Here is a 12,414-nt window from a genome sequence, read left to right as displayed (position 1 = left end):
TACCATAACTGAAATAGAGGATATAAGACACACGATATACAGAATAAATTATTCTAGAAAAGGGTGTTACTATTAAAAAACATATTTTAGCTCAAAATTCAAAAATTTACAAATATAATCTGAACTTATCTATATTACTCCCTCCGTCTCACTGTATCTGAGACTCTTTCTATTTTGGGCGTCACACTGTAAGTGAGACTCTTTCCTTTTTGGGTAAAAGTTTTTTCCTTTAAACACTTTTTCACTTTTTCAACTACACACAAAATACATCTTTCTTAATTCTCGTGCCCAAAAAAAAAAGTCTCACTTACAGTGGGACGGAGGGAGTATTTAGTTTATAGTAGAGTCGAAATTTCAATAAAAACCATCATTGTTTTACACTTTTACTTAAAAGTTCAAACTTTAACCTTATTTTAAAATTAGAAGTTTGGGAGCTGACGTGGAAAAAAAATATAGTACAATTTCCTTTTATTTTGTACTTATTGTCAAGTGATCAATTCTCGACGAGCCATATCATTTTTTAATTGATCAAAATTTTGACTTGAGCTATAAATTGAACAATATAGATAAATTCTTATTAAATTTATAATTTTTTAAACTCAAACTAAAAAATTACGGTGAGGTAAAAATGTAAGCTAGCATTTTTTTTAATAATATATACTAATAGAAAAATAGCCTAAGGTAGTCTAAGGCACAACTTTTGGATTGCCTATTTTACCCTTATTGTATATTTATTATTATATTTATAAAATATAAATCTATTTTGATATATATTTATTTGTCACCTAAATCTATAAAGAATATTTTATATTTATAGCTATTGATTAGACTTACAAATAAATATATCCATCCAATAAATTATTTAATAAAATAATAAATTAATAAAAAAATTAAATAATAAATTATCAATTAAAATAATATTAATTACACTAAAATAATATTAATTAGACGTACCTATTTCTGCTAACTCCAAAAACATTCACCAACGCCGCCCATATATATACCCATTAACCCAGTCACCTCCCATAGCAAACGCCACATTCTTTCCCATCTGCTTTCTTCTCCTCTACTTTTTTATTTTCTACTTTTTTATCTAAAAATAAAAAGAGAAAAGAAAAGAAAAGAAAACGATGGATTATGGCAGGCTCGGGAAAGCCGAGGCAGGTGGCACCTCCACCCAAATCCAAACCACCGACCTCGCCCCTAAACCAAAAGTGTCGAAAGTCCGGCTCCTCCTCATGATCGCCGCCACACTAATGGTGGTGTCGGCCGTGTCCGCCGCGGTGGCGGTGGTGATACGACACAAAGGCGAGTCGAAAGTGCAGAATCGGCGGCCGTCTCAAGCCATGTCGAGAGCATGCAGCCGCACGCTGTACCCAAGTCTCTGCCTGAATTCGCTCCTCGACTTCCCCGGAGCCCTCACCGCCGACGAGAAAGCCCTGGTCCACATTTCCCTCAACTTGACTCTCCAAAAAGTCGGCCGCTCGCTCTACGTCTCCTCCGAGATCACCAACCTCGCCATGGATCCTCACGTCAGGTTCGTTCCAATTTCAATTCTTAATAAATCTAAATTTTGCTTTACAAAAAGTAGTTTATGACTTTTCCTATTAAAATTAATCATCTCAGGTCCGCATACGACGACTGCCTAGAGCTCCTCGACCACTCGGTGGATCTCCTCTCTCGGTCCCTCACCTCCGCCGCCGAGCCGCCCGGTTCCACTCAGGACGTCTTGACCTGGCTCAGCGCCGCGCTAACCAATCAGGACACCTGCAGGGAAGGATTCGATGAGCTCAACGGCGACGTCAAGAATCAAATGTCCGACAGGATTAAGGATTTGTCGGAGATAGTCAGCAATTCTCTTGCTATATACGCCTCCGCCGGAGGTGATGACGGTTTCTCCGACATTCCGATACAGAATCGGCGCCGGCGATTGCTGCGCGACGAGAAAGAGCGCGAGCAGTTTCCGGTGTGGCTGTCGCGGAGAGAACGATTGCTGCTTGATATGCCGGCGTCGGCGATTAATGCCGATATAATCGTTTCCAAGGACGGGAACGGGACGTTCAAAACGATCGCGGCGGCGATCAAGAAGGCGCCGGAGCACAGCAGCCGGCGATTTATCATCTACGTGAGGGCAGGAAGGTAAATTAACTCGTAGTTTAAAAAAGATTCGGAAAAGTGTAAATTCTTTCTGGTGGGTAAAGCTTTTTAATTAAATGGCCTTTTCATGATAATATAAATGACTTCATAGTCCCTGTCATAATGTTTCGTAATTACTTGTCAAAGTGAGTGATTATTACTATTTACCCACTGGTTAGGATCCATGCTGATTTCAGACAATCATGATTTGACTGTCACCAATATTAAATACTATTTAGATCTTGAACTTATGGCTCATTATGAGGAGTATAAGATATTTATCATACTTTTTGTAATCATGATTCTAGAAAGTTATTCTGAAAGCTTTTTAAGAATTATACATATAATATGACGTGAGTTGAATATGTAATTGTATTCTTATTAAAATTAATTAATCTTAAGAATTCAAAAACTAAATTGACTTTAGACTTATTATCATATTTTGTCGAAAGTGGATTTCACTTAAAAAGGAAATAAATTAAAGTGGTACAAATTGATACGTATAGGTATGAGGAGAATAACTTGAAGGTGGGAAGAAAGAAGATGAATATAATGTTCATAGGAGATGGGAAGGGCAAGACGGTCATTACAGGTGGGAAAAGCGTACAGGACAAGTTGACGACATTCCACACCGCATCCTTCGGTAAAATTCCTTCTACTAGCGCTTTTAACTTCTTTTGTATCTCTCGCACTCATCCATTATATTCCAATTATTATTCTTACTTGGTGATGAAAAAAATGTCCATCGCCGCCATCGGTTTGGCGGTGCATGTAAATATGCAATTCAACAATTGAACATGCACGTCCCACGTGGCTGTCGTATAACATGTTTGATGTTGGAGTCAACTCACTAGACCCCCTCTCTGTATCGTTCATTTCTCTTTTATTTTACAGACTTACCAGTAAATCATGCTAGACAGTAACACTTTATGCTCAACTTTCATCATTCTTTAGCATAAAGCTAATGGATAATCCCACTTTTAACATAGGATGCAAAGCAAAATTGTAGCTCACTCTTCCTGTTTAAAACAATTAATTAGATGCTAGTATCTTATATACAGCTGCAACCGGGTCGGGCTTCATAGCTCGGGACATAACATTCGAGAACTACGCCGGGGCGAGCAAGCACCAAGCGGTGGCCCTCCGCGTGGGGGCGGACCACGCGGTGGTGTACCGGTGCAGCGTGATCGGCTACCAAGACACCCTCTACACACACTCCCAGCGGCAGTTCTACCGCGAGTGCGACATCTACGGCAGCGTGGACTTCATCTTCGGCAACGCGGCCGTGGTGTTCCAGAAGTGCAACATCCAGGCGCGGAAGCCGATGCCGCAGCAGAAGAACACCATCACGGCGCAGAACCGCAAGGACCCCAATCAGAACACGGGCATCTCCATCCACGACTGCCGGATCACGGCCGAGCCGGACCTCGAGGCATCCAAGGGCCAGTACCCGACCTACTTGGGGCGCCCGTGGAAGCTCTACTCCAGGACTGTTTACATGCTCTCTTACTTGGGCGACCACGTCCATCCCAAGGGCTGGCTCGAGTGGAACGGGGACTTTGCGCTCGACACCTTGTATTACGGCGAGTACATGAACTATGGACCGGGGGCCGGGTTAGGGCAGCGGGTCAAATGGCCCGGATATCGCGTCATCACCTCCGATGAGGAGGCCGACAAGTTCACCGTCGCCAAGTTTATATACGGCTCCTCGTGGCTGCCGGCCACCGGCGTCGCTTTCGTGGCCGGGCTCTCCACTTGAAACTTGAAACACTAATTAAAATATAAACTCTCATATAGTAACCCATTATAATTGAATCTAATTCTTGCTTTCATAGGGTCTGGGAAAGTGTTGCAATGATCCAGCACCAATAAAAGTGGGTGTTACGAAATGTAATAATGGTATTACACATTGATGCATGAAATTGTAATCCGAATTTGATAGTGTATATGTGATTGATTAATGTTGAGAAGGATGGAGCGTTGACTTCCGGAATTAGTGCAGCGTTTGGTGTGTGTGGAATGTGAGGCAGAGGTTTGGAGGGGTTTCGTCGGTGGGAGTTTGTTTTGAGCAGATTTATAAAATGAGGGCACGTAATGGCGTGACCCACATCGAAAGGGGCAGTTAATTAGGCAGCATGTGAAGACAATTGAGGGATAATAATGGGACGCATATATCACAATTATACTACCAAGCATATGTCACTGATACACACGTGATCAACCTATAGGTTCTTGCTACAAAACTTCATTCATCAATAATTAAAAGGCCACCGTGTCCGTGTCACTGCTACATTATCGATTTCATTTTTTCCTCTTCCTCCCTATATATTTAATTAAAAGTCTTGATATGCTCTTTTACCCTTACACGCCAAACGACTTTAAAATCCTTTGCAAATCTATGAATAACCACTTCTTTGTCCTAATATAATTTTATCGTAATAACAACAAAAAAAGGGAGATGTTCAAACATCATGCCTGTAGTGTTTGTGTCCGAATAAGAACAACAAAAGGTGGTCCGTGAGCGTGCAATATAAGTTAAACTTTGAAGCAGATGTGGAGGCTAGAAGAAATAGAAATATGATTCGTGAATAGGGACCCAATTTTTCTCGGGCCTCTACTTTCAAGGCCCAGCCAGCCAAGCCTATCAACGTGTGTGGTTCAGATTTACTTATATGGTATCACAATCACAACAAGCAATTGGATCTCTCGACATGTAAGTCTTAAGAAGACCGAAAATTATTCAAATTATCCTTAGGTATTTTTAAATATCTTATATTATCAATAATATTTCTACTTTACCATTCCTACTTAATATTCATTTTTGGCTGGTAAATTAGTCGACGACAAATTATTCAAAATACCTCAAATTAATAATAGTATCCCAACAATACCCACTTTTTTTTTTTTAATCCTAATCCAACATCCAACAAACATGGATAAAAAAAATGATAATTTGAATGAATGAGGTTGAATGTGCAAGTGGTGTAAAAATTGAAATTGTTAAAGAGCAGCTAGTTTAGAGAGTGTGAAATATGAAGATGTTGAGAGTGATTTGACAATCCAATTTTTGGCAGTGTTACAGATTAGCAAGCAAGCACAATGTGGAGACGTTAATATGATACATAGAAGCACGCAAGGAAACAAAATCGAAAGAAGAAAAAATGGAAAATGGTTAAGTTGAAAGATTTGGTGTGCAGAGGCCAGCATCCTGGTTCTGTTGTTCCTTCCAGATCCTTCCAGTAACTCTAAGCTTAAGCTCCTTCCTGTCTCCTCCGGAGAAAAACAGCGCCATGTTCCGTTGGATAATCAGACCATCGTGACTATCCCTCACCTTGCGGTGGCTATCACGAATGCTGCGTGGTGTCCCCTCCCATGTCAGCTTCCTCCCGTTTGCTCCTACCTCTAAACTATAGCTGTAGTTGCGCGCTTCTATTTCATCACCCATGAAACGCAGAAATGCCATATACACAGGCGCCATTCCCAGCTGGAACGCTTCAAAGTGGAGGCAGAAATATTGCCCAAAACAATTGAATACCTAACCACACAACAAATCTAGATATCATTCAATATCCTCAATCACTAAATTAAATCCTAGTTATGACCCTAACAAGATACTAACAAAACTTAATTGGGGGTTAATAAACCCTCATTAGGGATTGCTGAACTCTAATTGGATGGCTGCATAATTTTTTGCCTTCATACATTGCAATGCAGTAAAACAAATTATACATGCTAATGTGATTTCATCTCCCAAATAATCATGTAAGAACAAGAGAGAAAATGTTGAACTCACCGTTAACATCCATGTTGCATTTTCTACTTCACGGGGATTTGACTTAACATAGCGGTGATTGAAGGTACATCCCGTGTGCATGTCCACTTTGTGGTCGTCTCTCAAATGCGCAACCAGGTAAGGAATGTCTCCTGTGACCGAGCACTCTGATCCAGCATACGGACAATTATATGGTCTGAAGTTGCAAACTGTTTCGTGCTTAAGTTTGCTGTAATACGGAAATATTTCTGCGCATCCCAGAGAGAAGAACTTGCAGGGCAGCTCTAGTGACTCTGCAACCTTCTCTAGTGCTAAACACCTGATATCTCCGAGCTCTTGTCTGCAAGTAGGGCAACGATTATGCACCCTTGACTTGCAAGTGGAACAGAGTGTGTGCCCATTGTGACACTGCAAGAAAGAATATAATTAACACAGACATTCTTTATCCTCCATATCTTCAAAAAAGTAAAAGCTATTCCTCCAACAGCTATGCACTAACGTGTTATTCCCCCCCGGACACAGCAAATTAAGGCGCTTTATTTTTACAAGCCACAAGAAGTGACACGGCAAAGGAAAACACAGACACCATGATGCAGGAATGCAAATACTTATACTCTAGTCATTCGATACAAGCTTAATGAGAAGCTCCATCAGTGAAAGGTTGAAATTCTGTGAATGATCAACTTACATTATAGTCAAATTCACATATTACCGTATCGTGTGTTCTATATTAGATAACCAAAATATGGAGGCTCCTTTCTTGCACTCTTCATCCATTAGAAGAAGTAGGACTAAATATACACACTGCTCACACACTAAATCTGTGAACCACAAAATTTCAGTATTTCTCTTGTAATGGGCACATATTCAACAAGCATATTGCAGTTAAGACTCCATCAAGTTACATTATTTACCAATGCTACCCCAACCATAGCATCCAAACAAACAGTTTGATCAACATTTCCAATTCTACTTGATGACAGAATCAGAACTCGACCTTCAATCCACCTTTCCAACGGTAAAAGCATTCCCGACCTCAACCAACCACAAACTACATATAGCATCGATGAAGGCAGAAGAATTTAGAGCAATGTATCAGAAAATGCAAGGAAGTAACAGGTAGATATGCCGAGCAGACCTGATGGATGGGTGGGTACATAGAATTAGTACAAACGGGGCACTCGAGCAATTCATGGACGCTGGTAGGAGCCAGTCCAACGGCAACCACGCCGTGAGGCTTGGAAGAATACTGATGGGGATGGGCATGTTGATTGCTGTGAGAAATTGCTAACTGCATCTCTTCATCTTCATTTCCATCTATTGAAGAAACACACTCCACGTTGTCCATTTCCATTGCAGCCATTTTGGAGTAATTCGCACTTTTTAGAACCCGGTTTCTTCCTCTATCTCTCTCCTCCAGCCCTTTTCTTTGCTTCCCCCAAATCACAAGAAGGCCACTTCTACAAGTGTCAGAAAAACGGGATGCCCTAATTTCTTAATTCAATCAATCGTGATCCCCAAGATCCCACTTCCGAAAATTCAATCGTTCACGGGAATCCCACCTTCAAAGTTCGATCTTCGACACAAACCGGAGGTGCAGATTCTTAATGCGAAGCCTTCTTGCCAAAATCCAATCTTTTTCAATAATCTCGACAAACCTAATTCCTAGAATTGAATAATTCGCGTAGATACCTGATTCTGACAGAGAAAAGTTGCGATCTTTGACGAAAATCTGAGATGGTCGCTTCCAATAATCCAACCCTTAAACCGATTTTACGGGTCCATTACTTTTCTGTTTCCTGTTGGGTTATTTCCTTTCACTTTCTCTTGTTTCTTCTTTGCAGAGAAAGAAGAAATCAAAAGAATCTGAAAGAAAATGGAGGATAGAATGAGGAAAAAATGGATTCAAAAAGAAGAGAAGGGAAGGATCATATCCTGGAAAGGTGCTTCTTTCTCTCTATCCGCGGCTTATGTGAGGAGAGAGGAATGAGGATCACCGTTGAATTTGAAATCATTCATCTTCTGATGTTAATCAGACGGTTTGTAAAGATTGTGTTTGTCTTTTCTTTTTCTTTTGAGTTGGTATTTGCAAGTCCGCGAGATAATAATAATAATAATAATAATAATAATAATAATAATAATAATAATAATAATAATAATAATAATAACTTCTTCTTTTTTTTAGAATATATAGCCAAGATCTTGTTTTTTTATTATTTAATATAGCCAAGATCTTGTATGAACTTATCTAGTGCCGAAATATAAATAAATTTAGATCAGACGGTTGATAATAGGTGAAACAATCATAAATAGAGTCATATTATTTTAAAAAAAATGTAATACTACATATATAATGTCCTTATCCATACAATGCAATTTAAGCAAAATCATAAGAATAGACATTGGCATCATGGTAATTGGTAAATGGTCATGTTATTTTGGAATTGGTAGTAAATAATACAATGTATACTGCTTTTTCAGGAGGAAATACAGTGTATAATGCTAAAATACACAATATATATATACAGAACCGATCACCTACCCACCGTGGGCAAACATAACGTGCCCACCATTGATGTGGCAATTTTAATTAGGAAAGATAACTAATAAATCTTACTCTAATTAAAATTATCTTACTATAATTACAATTGTCACATCATGGTGAACACGTTATGCATGCCCACGGTGGGTAGGTGATCGGTTCTGTATATATATATTGTGTATTTTAGCATTATACACTGTATTTCCTCCTGAAAAAGCAGTATACATTGTATTATTTACTACCAATTCCAAAATAACATGACCATTTACCAATTACCATGATGCCAATGTCTATTCTTATGATTTTGCTTAAATTGCATTGTATGGATAAGGACATTATATATGTAGTATTACATTTTTTTAAAAATAATATGACTCTATTTATGATTGTTTCACCTATTATCAACCGTCTGATCTAAATTTATTTATATTTCGGCACTAGATAAGTTCATACAAGATCTTGGCTATATATAAATTGCATTGATTGTTTACATATATATATATATATATATATACATATATATATATATGTGTGTGTGTGTGTGTATAGAAATTGAAAAGAATAGTACTAAGAGTTACATCTATACTATATTAAAACAGCAATTTTCAATTAGAAATTGATTTGAAATCAATTTCAATGGCAATTTTGTAAATAAATTTAATTAAAGAGGGTGATTAAAAAACTGCCAACAATGTACATCCATTTCCGTTAACCCACTACTTTAGCAAATTGTATAACCTATCTTCTACTAATATGGAGTAGTATTTTATTACATGTTATTTTTGGCGAATTTAATACCATGCATGTAGCTTTTGTTATTCATAACTAAATGTAAAATTAATGATTATCAATTATGTGCTGCAATGATATACATATTTATACATAAAGCAAATTAACATTTTAAAAATATTAGTGAAGATCTAATGAGAACGACAAAAAAAATAAAAAAAAATCTGAAATGGAAATATAGAAAACACAATGGAGCTCAAAATAAAATTGTTAAGGTTATAAGAAAGGGGAATTGAAAATTTTGTTTTGATATTTTTGTTTAAAAAATAATATCATACTCCATCCGTCCACAAAAAATAGTTAATTTTTGTCATTTTGGGACGTCCACAAAAATTATTCTCTTTATTATGAATATAAAGATAAATAAATTTATAAAAAAAATAACACTTACTATTTAAAATTAAAATATATATGTGTTTGCTCCAAAAAATTTATAATTATATGTAGTATTAATTGCAGTTACTTCAATATTATATTATATATTTATATATGATCTTATAATTGGTTGATTTCATTGCATGAATACTGCATCTATAATTTTGACAAATACTATATGTAGTCTTCGTCTAAATTAATAAATTATTCATTAATTATTGAATTTAAGATTATCTATATCTAATATATAAAAAAAAGTTATGACTTTTTCAAAAATATTAATTATGATTATTCTATCAATTCGTAAATGTTCGTTTTTAAAAAATAATCTTATGAAATATTAAAGTTTTTATATATTTTGTTAGTGTACTTCTCTATTTTTTTGTAGTACAACTATAAATATTGTATAAAATTAAACATTTCAAAATTAACTATGTGTTATATTTAATAGTTTTTCTAATTTAATATTATATATATAATTTTAATAATAACTATTATCGTGCATCGCACGATGGGCAAATCTAGTTTATCATTAAAATGAAAGATTTTATCTGTAAAATATCTACATTCAACATGTCATCAGCGGATCAACCTTGAGGTGTATTCAATTTAGATTCTATAAGATTTTTTTGTATTTCAAATGTCTATAAGTATTCAATTCATATTTTAAAAACTAAAAAGTCCTTAAAAATCTGTAAGTATTCAATTATAACTTTTAAATATCCATCTAAATCTAGTGGTATTGAAACTTTCAAGAATTCTAATTTGTCATGGATTTTGGAGGATTTTAGTGCCGTAGTATATATATAAAATCTTCACACAAATCCCACCTCTCAATAAGAGATTTTCAAAGTCTCTCCCATGCGATCTGCGATCTACGTCTTCCAAATCTCACCGCTTTGTTCGCTGCTACACTAGCGGTGCCGGAGAATGTTTTCACCAAGGCGTTCCAGCTGCTGCGAGAATTGTTAAATTCAAGAATCCAACTGGGTTTTGAAGGAATAAAGTGTTTCATTTGCCTTGTTTGATTTTCCATTGATTAGTAGTGGATTTCCAAAACATGCTCACCAAGTTGATTCTACTGTAAACATGGATTTCCAAAAGTTGATTCTGTTGTAAACGTGAGTAAACAACAGTAATGGTACTGCTGTTTACTCACCCTTCGACGATGGAGAATCATTAATAATTTGATTATTTTTTTATAAATATTTTTTATTATAACAATCTATAGACTTGTAAAGTCTATGAAAATAGAGATAAATTAATCCAACAAAATTTTCTAAACTCTACATAGAATTAAAACAATCCATAAAATCAGCAGAATCCACAGATTATAAAAAGTCTATCAAAATTTTTTAAATTCTCAATTGAATACACACTTTCTTACGTGACTTTTCAAATTTTGCAGTGTTCTTTGCGGAGTTCACTTGTCACAAAATATATGTATAAAAAAAGCATCCTCCATTAAAATAATATTTAAAAATTAATCACTTAATGAATGAAAAAACAAATTTATATCTCAAAAATTAGAATTTTCTAGCTGTATCCTGTCCCTCATGAGGCTTTTGAAGAAAAAGTATACCCAGAAACAGCTAATTGTGGTTGAACTACGTACAGACTCTTAACAAGAATATTATTTGCTGTCTCCATCATAACAAATACTAACTTTTTAAAAAAGCTGCAGATTTTTTAATTTTATGTGGAGAGGTGGTGTTGAATTGAAGGAAGCCTTTTGGATAAATTAATATAGTTTCTTATGTAAGAAAAAGATGGGGTAAATTCATTCGAAAGTTGAAACTGAGCTGATGAGGAGAAAAATTATTGGGGGTTAGAATCGTTAGATAAACATCGCTTTCATTCTGACTACTTCAAACCTTCTTGGAGGGAAACTCGATCTATGTGATTTTTTGTTTTACTTTCATAAATATACAAGATCACGTGGAAATATTTTTAAAATGTCAAATGCCTAGATATATCTTAAAATTGTCACTAATTAATTTGTTCTATCATAAATAATCCGCTTCAAATCTTCGATCAATCTAATCTAAATATCTACTCCCTCCGTCCACAATTTAAAGTCCCACTTTGATGTGGGCACGGAGACTAAGAAAGCTAAAAATGGTGATGTGGATGAAATAAAAGGGTAGTTGACTAAAGTGATAAAGTAGTTGACTAAAGTGTTAAAGGTGTTGTGTGGTGGGTCCACTAGTGATAAAGTGTAATAAATATAGTATATAAAAATAATAAAGGTGTTGTAAGGTGGGTCCATTAGTGGCAAATGGTAGTAATTTTAAATAAAGAAGGAGGGTAAAAAGGTACAAAAAGCAGAATAGGGCTTTAATTTGTGGACAAAAATTTAAGGGGAAGTAGGGCTTTAAATTGTGGACGGAGGGAGTATAATATATAGATATATAAATTTTTTTTTTTTGACCTGGGGGAGTTGGGATTTCAACCCGAAACCTCACTGTTCACACATAGAAGATCGCACCGTTTGATGTCCCCTTGGAGACATATAGATATATAGATAGGAGTGAGACTTGGTAGTATCCGCTCCTCAATCACATGATATAAGTTTAAATCCAAATCACATACTCCCTCCGTCCACCAAAAAAACTCCTACTCTACTTTTTGGACAATTATACCCTCCCTTGCTTTTAAAATTAGTACACCTTTACCTATTGGCCCCACTTTACTCTATTATTATTATTATTATTATTATTATTATTATTATTATTATTATTATTATTATTATTATTATTATTATTATTATTATTATTATTATTATTATTATATTATTATT

The 12,414-nt window shown here is 35.8% G+C and overlaps 2 protein-coding genes across 2 annotated transcripts; one reads left to right on the top strand and one right to left on the bottom strand.

Annotated features, from left to right (window-relative positions):
• Window positions 1-992: 992 nt before the first annotated feature.
• On the top strand, window positions 993-4,106 carry LOC130993372 (probable pectinesterase/pectinesterase inhibitor 61). Its single transcript, XM_057918237.1, has 4 exons — window positions 993-1,537; window positions 1,627-2,139; window positions 2,643-2,779; window positions 3,198-4,106. Exons 1-4 carry the CDS (start codon window positions 1,131-1,133, stop codon window positions 3,893-3,895), a joined length of 1,755 nt encoding a protein of 584 aa, XP_057774220.1. The 5' UTR covers window positions 993-1,130; the 3' UTR covers window positions 3,896-4,106.
• A 1,045-nt stretch (window positions 4,107-5,151) lies between these two features.
• On the bottom strand, window positions 5,152-8,038 carry LOC130993371 (E3 ubiquitin-protein ligase SINAT5-like). Its single transcript, XM_057918236.1, has 3 exons — window positions 7,047-8,038; window positions 5,930-6,316; window positions 5,152-5,671 (listed from the first exon to the last, which is right to left on the bottom strand). The coding sequence occupies exons 1-3, from the start codon at window positions 7,269-7,271 to the stop codon at window positions 5,309-5,311; spliced, it is 975 nt and encodes a 324-aa protein (XP_057774219.1). The 5' UTR covers window positions 7,272-8,038; the 3' UTR covers window positions 5,152-5,308.
• Between the last annotated feature and the right edge of the window lie 4,376 nt (window positions 8,039-12,414).

Source organism: Salvia miltiorrhiza, chromosome 7, assembly GCF_028751815.1.
Source record: "Salvia miltiorrhiza cultivar Shanhuang (shh) chromosome 7, IMPLAD_Smil_shh, whole genome shotgun sequence".
Taxonomy (NCBI): Eukaryota; Viridiplantae; Streptophyta; class Magnoliopsida; order Lamiales; family Lamiaceae; genus Salvia; species Salvia miltiorrhiza.
This window is presented reverse-complemented; position numbering and strand designations above follow the sequence as displayed.

What these genes read in the sequence shown, in the direction of transcription:
- LOC130993372 (XM_057918237.1), top strand. Translation starts at nt 1,131, where the DNA reads ATGGATTATGGCAGGCTCGGGAAAGCCGAGGCAGGTGGCACCTCCACC. An exon ending in GCCATGGATCCTCACGTCAG is followed by an intron (nt 1,538 to 1,626) that starts GTTCGTTCCAAT and finishes TAATCATCTCAG; the next exon opens with GTCCGCATACGACGACTGCC. An exon ending in ATCTACGTGAGGGCAGGAAG is followed by an intron (nt 2,140 to 2,642) that starts GTAAATTAACTC and finishes TGATACGTATAG; the next exon opens with GTATGAGGAGAATAACTTGA.
- LOC130993371 (XM_057918236.1), bottom strand. Translation starts at nt 7,271, where the DNA reads ATGGCTGCAATGGAAATGGACAACGTGGAGTGTGTTTCTTCAATAGAT. An exon ending in TGTACCCACCCATCCATCAG is followed by an intron (nt 6,317 to 7,046) that starts GTCTGCTCGGCA and finishes TCTTTCTTGCAG; the next exon opens with TGTCACAATGGGCACACACT. An exon ending in ATGCAACATGGATGTTAACG is followed by an intron (nt 5,672 to 5,929) that starts GTGAGTTCAACA and finishes TTGTGTGGTTAG; the next exon opens with GTATTCAATTGTTTTGGGCA.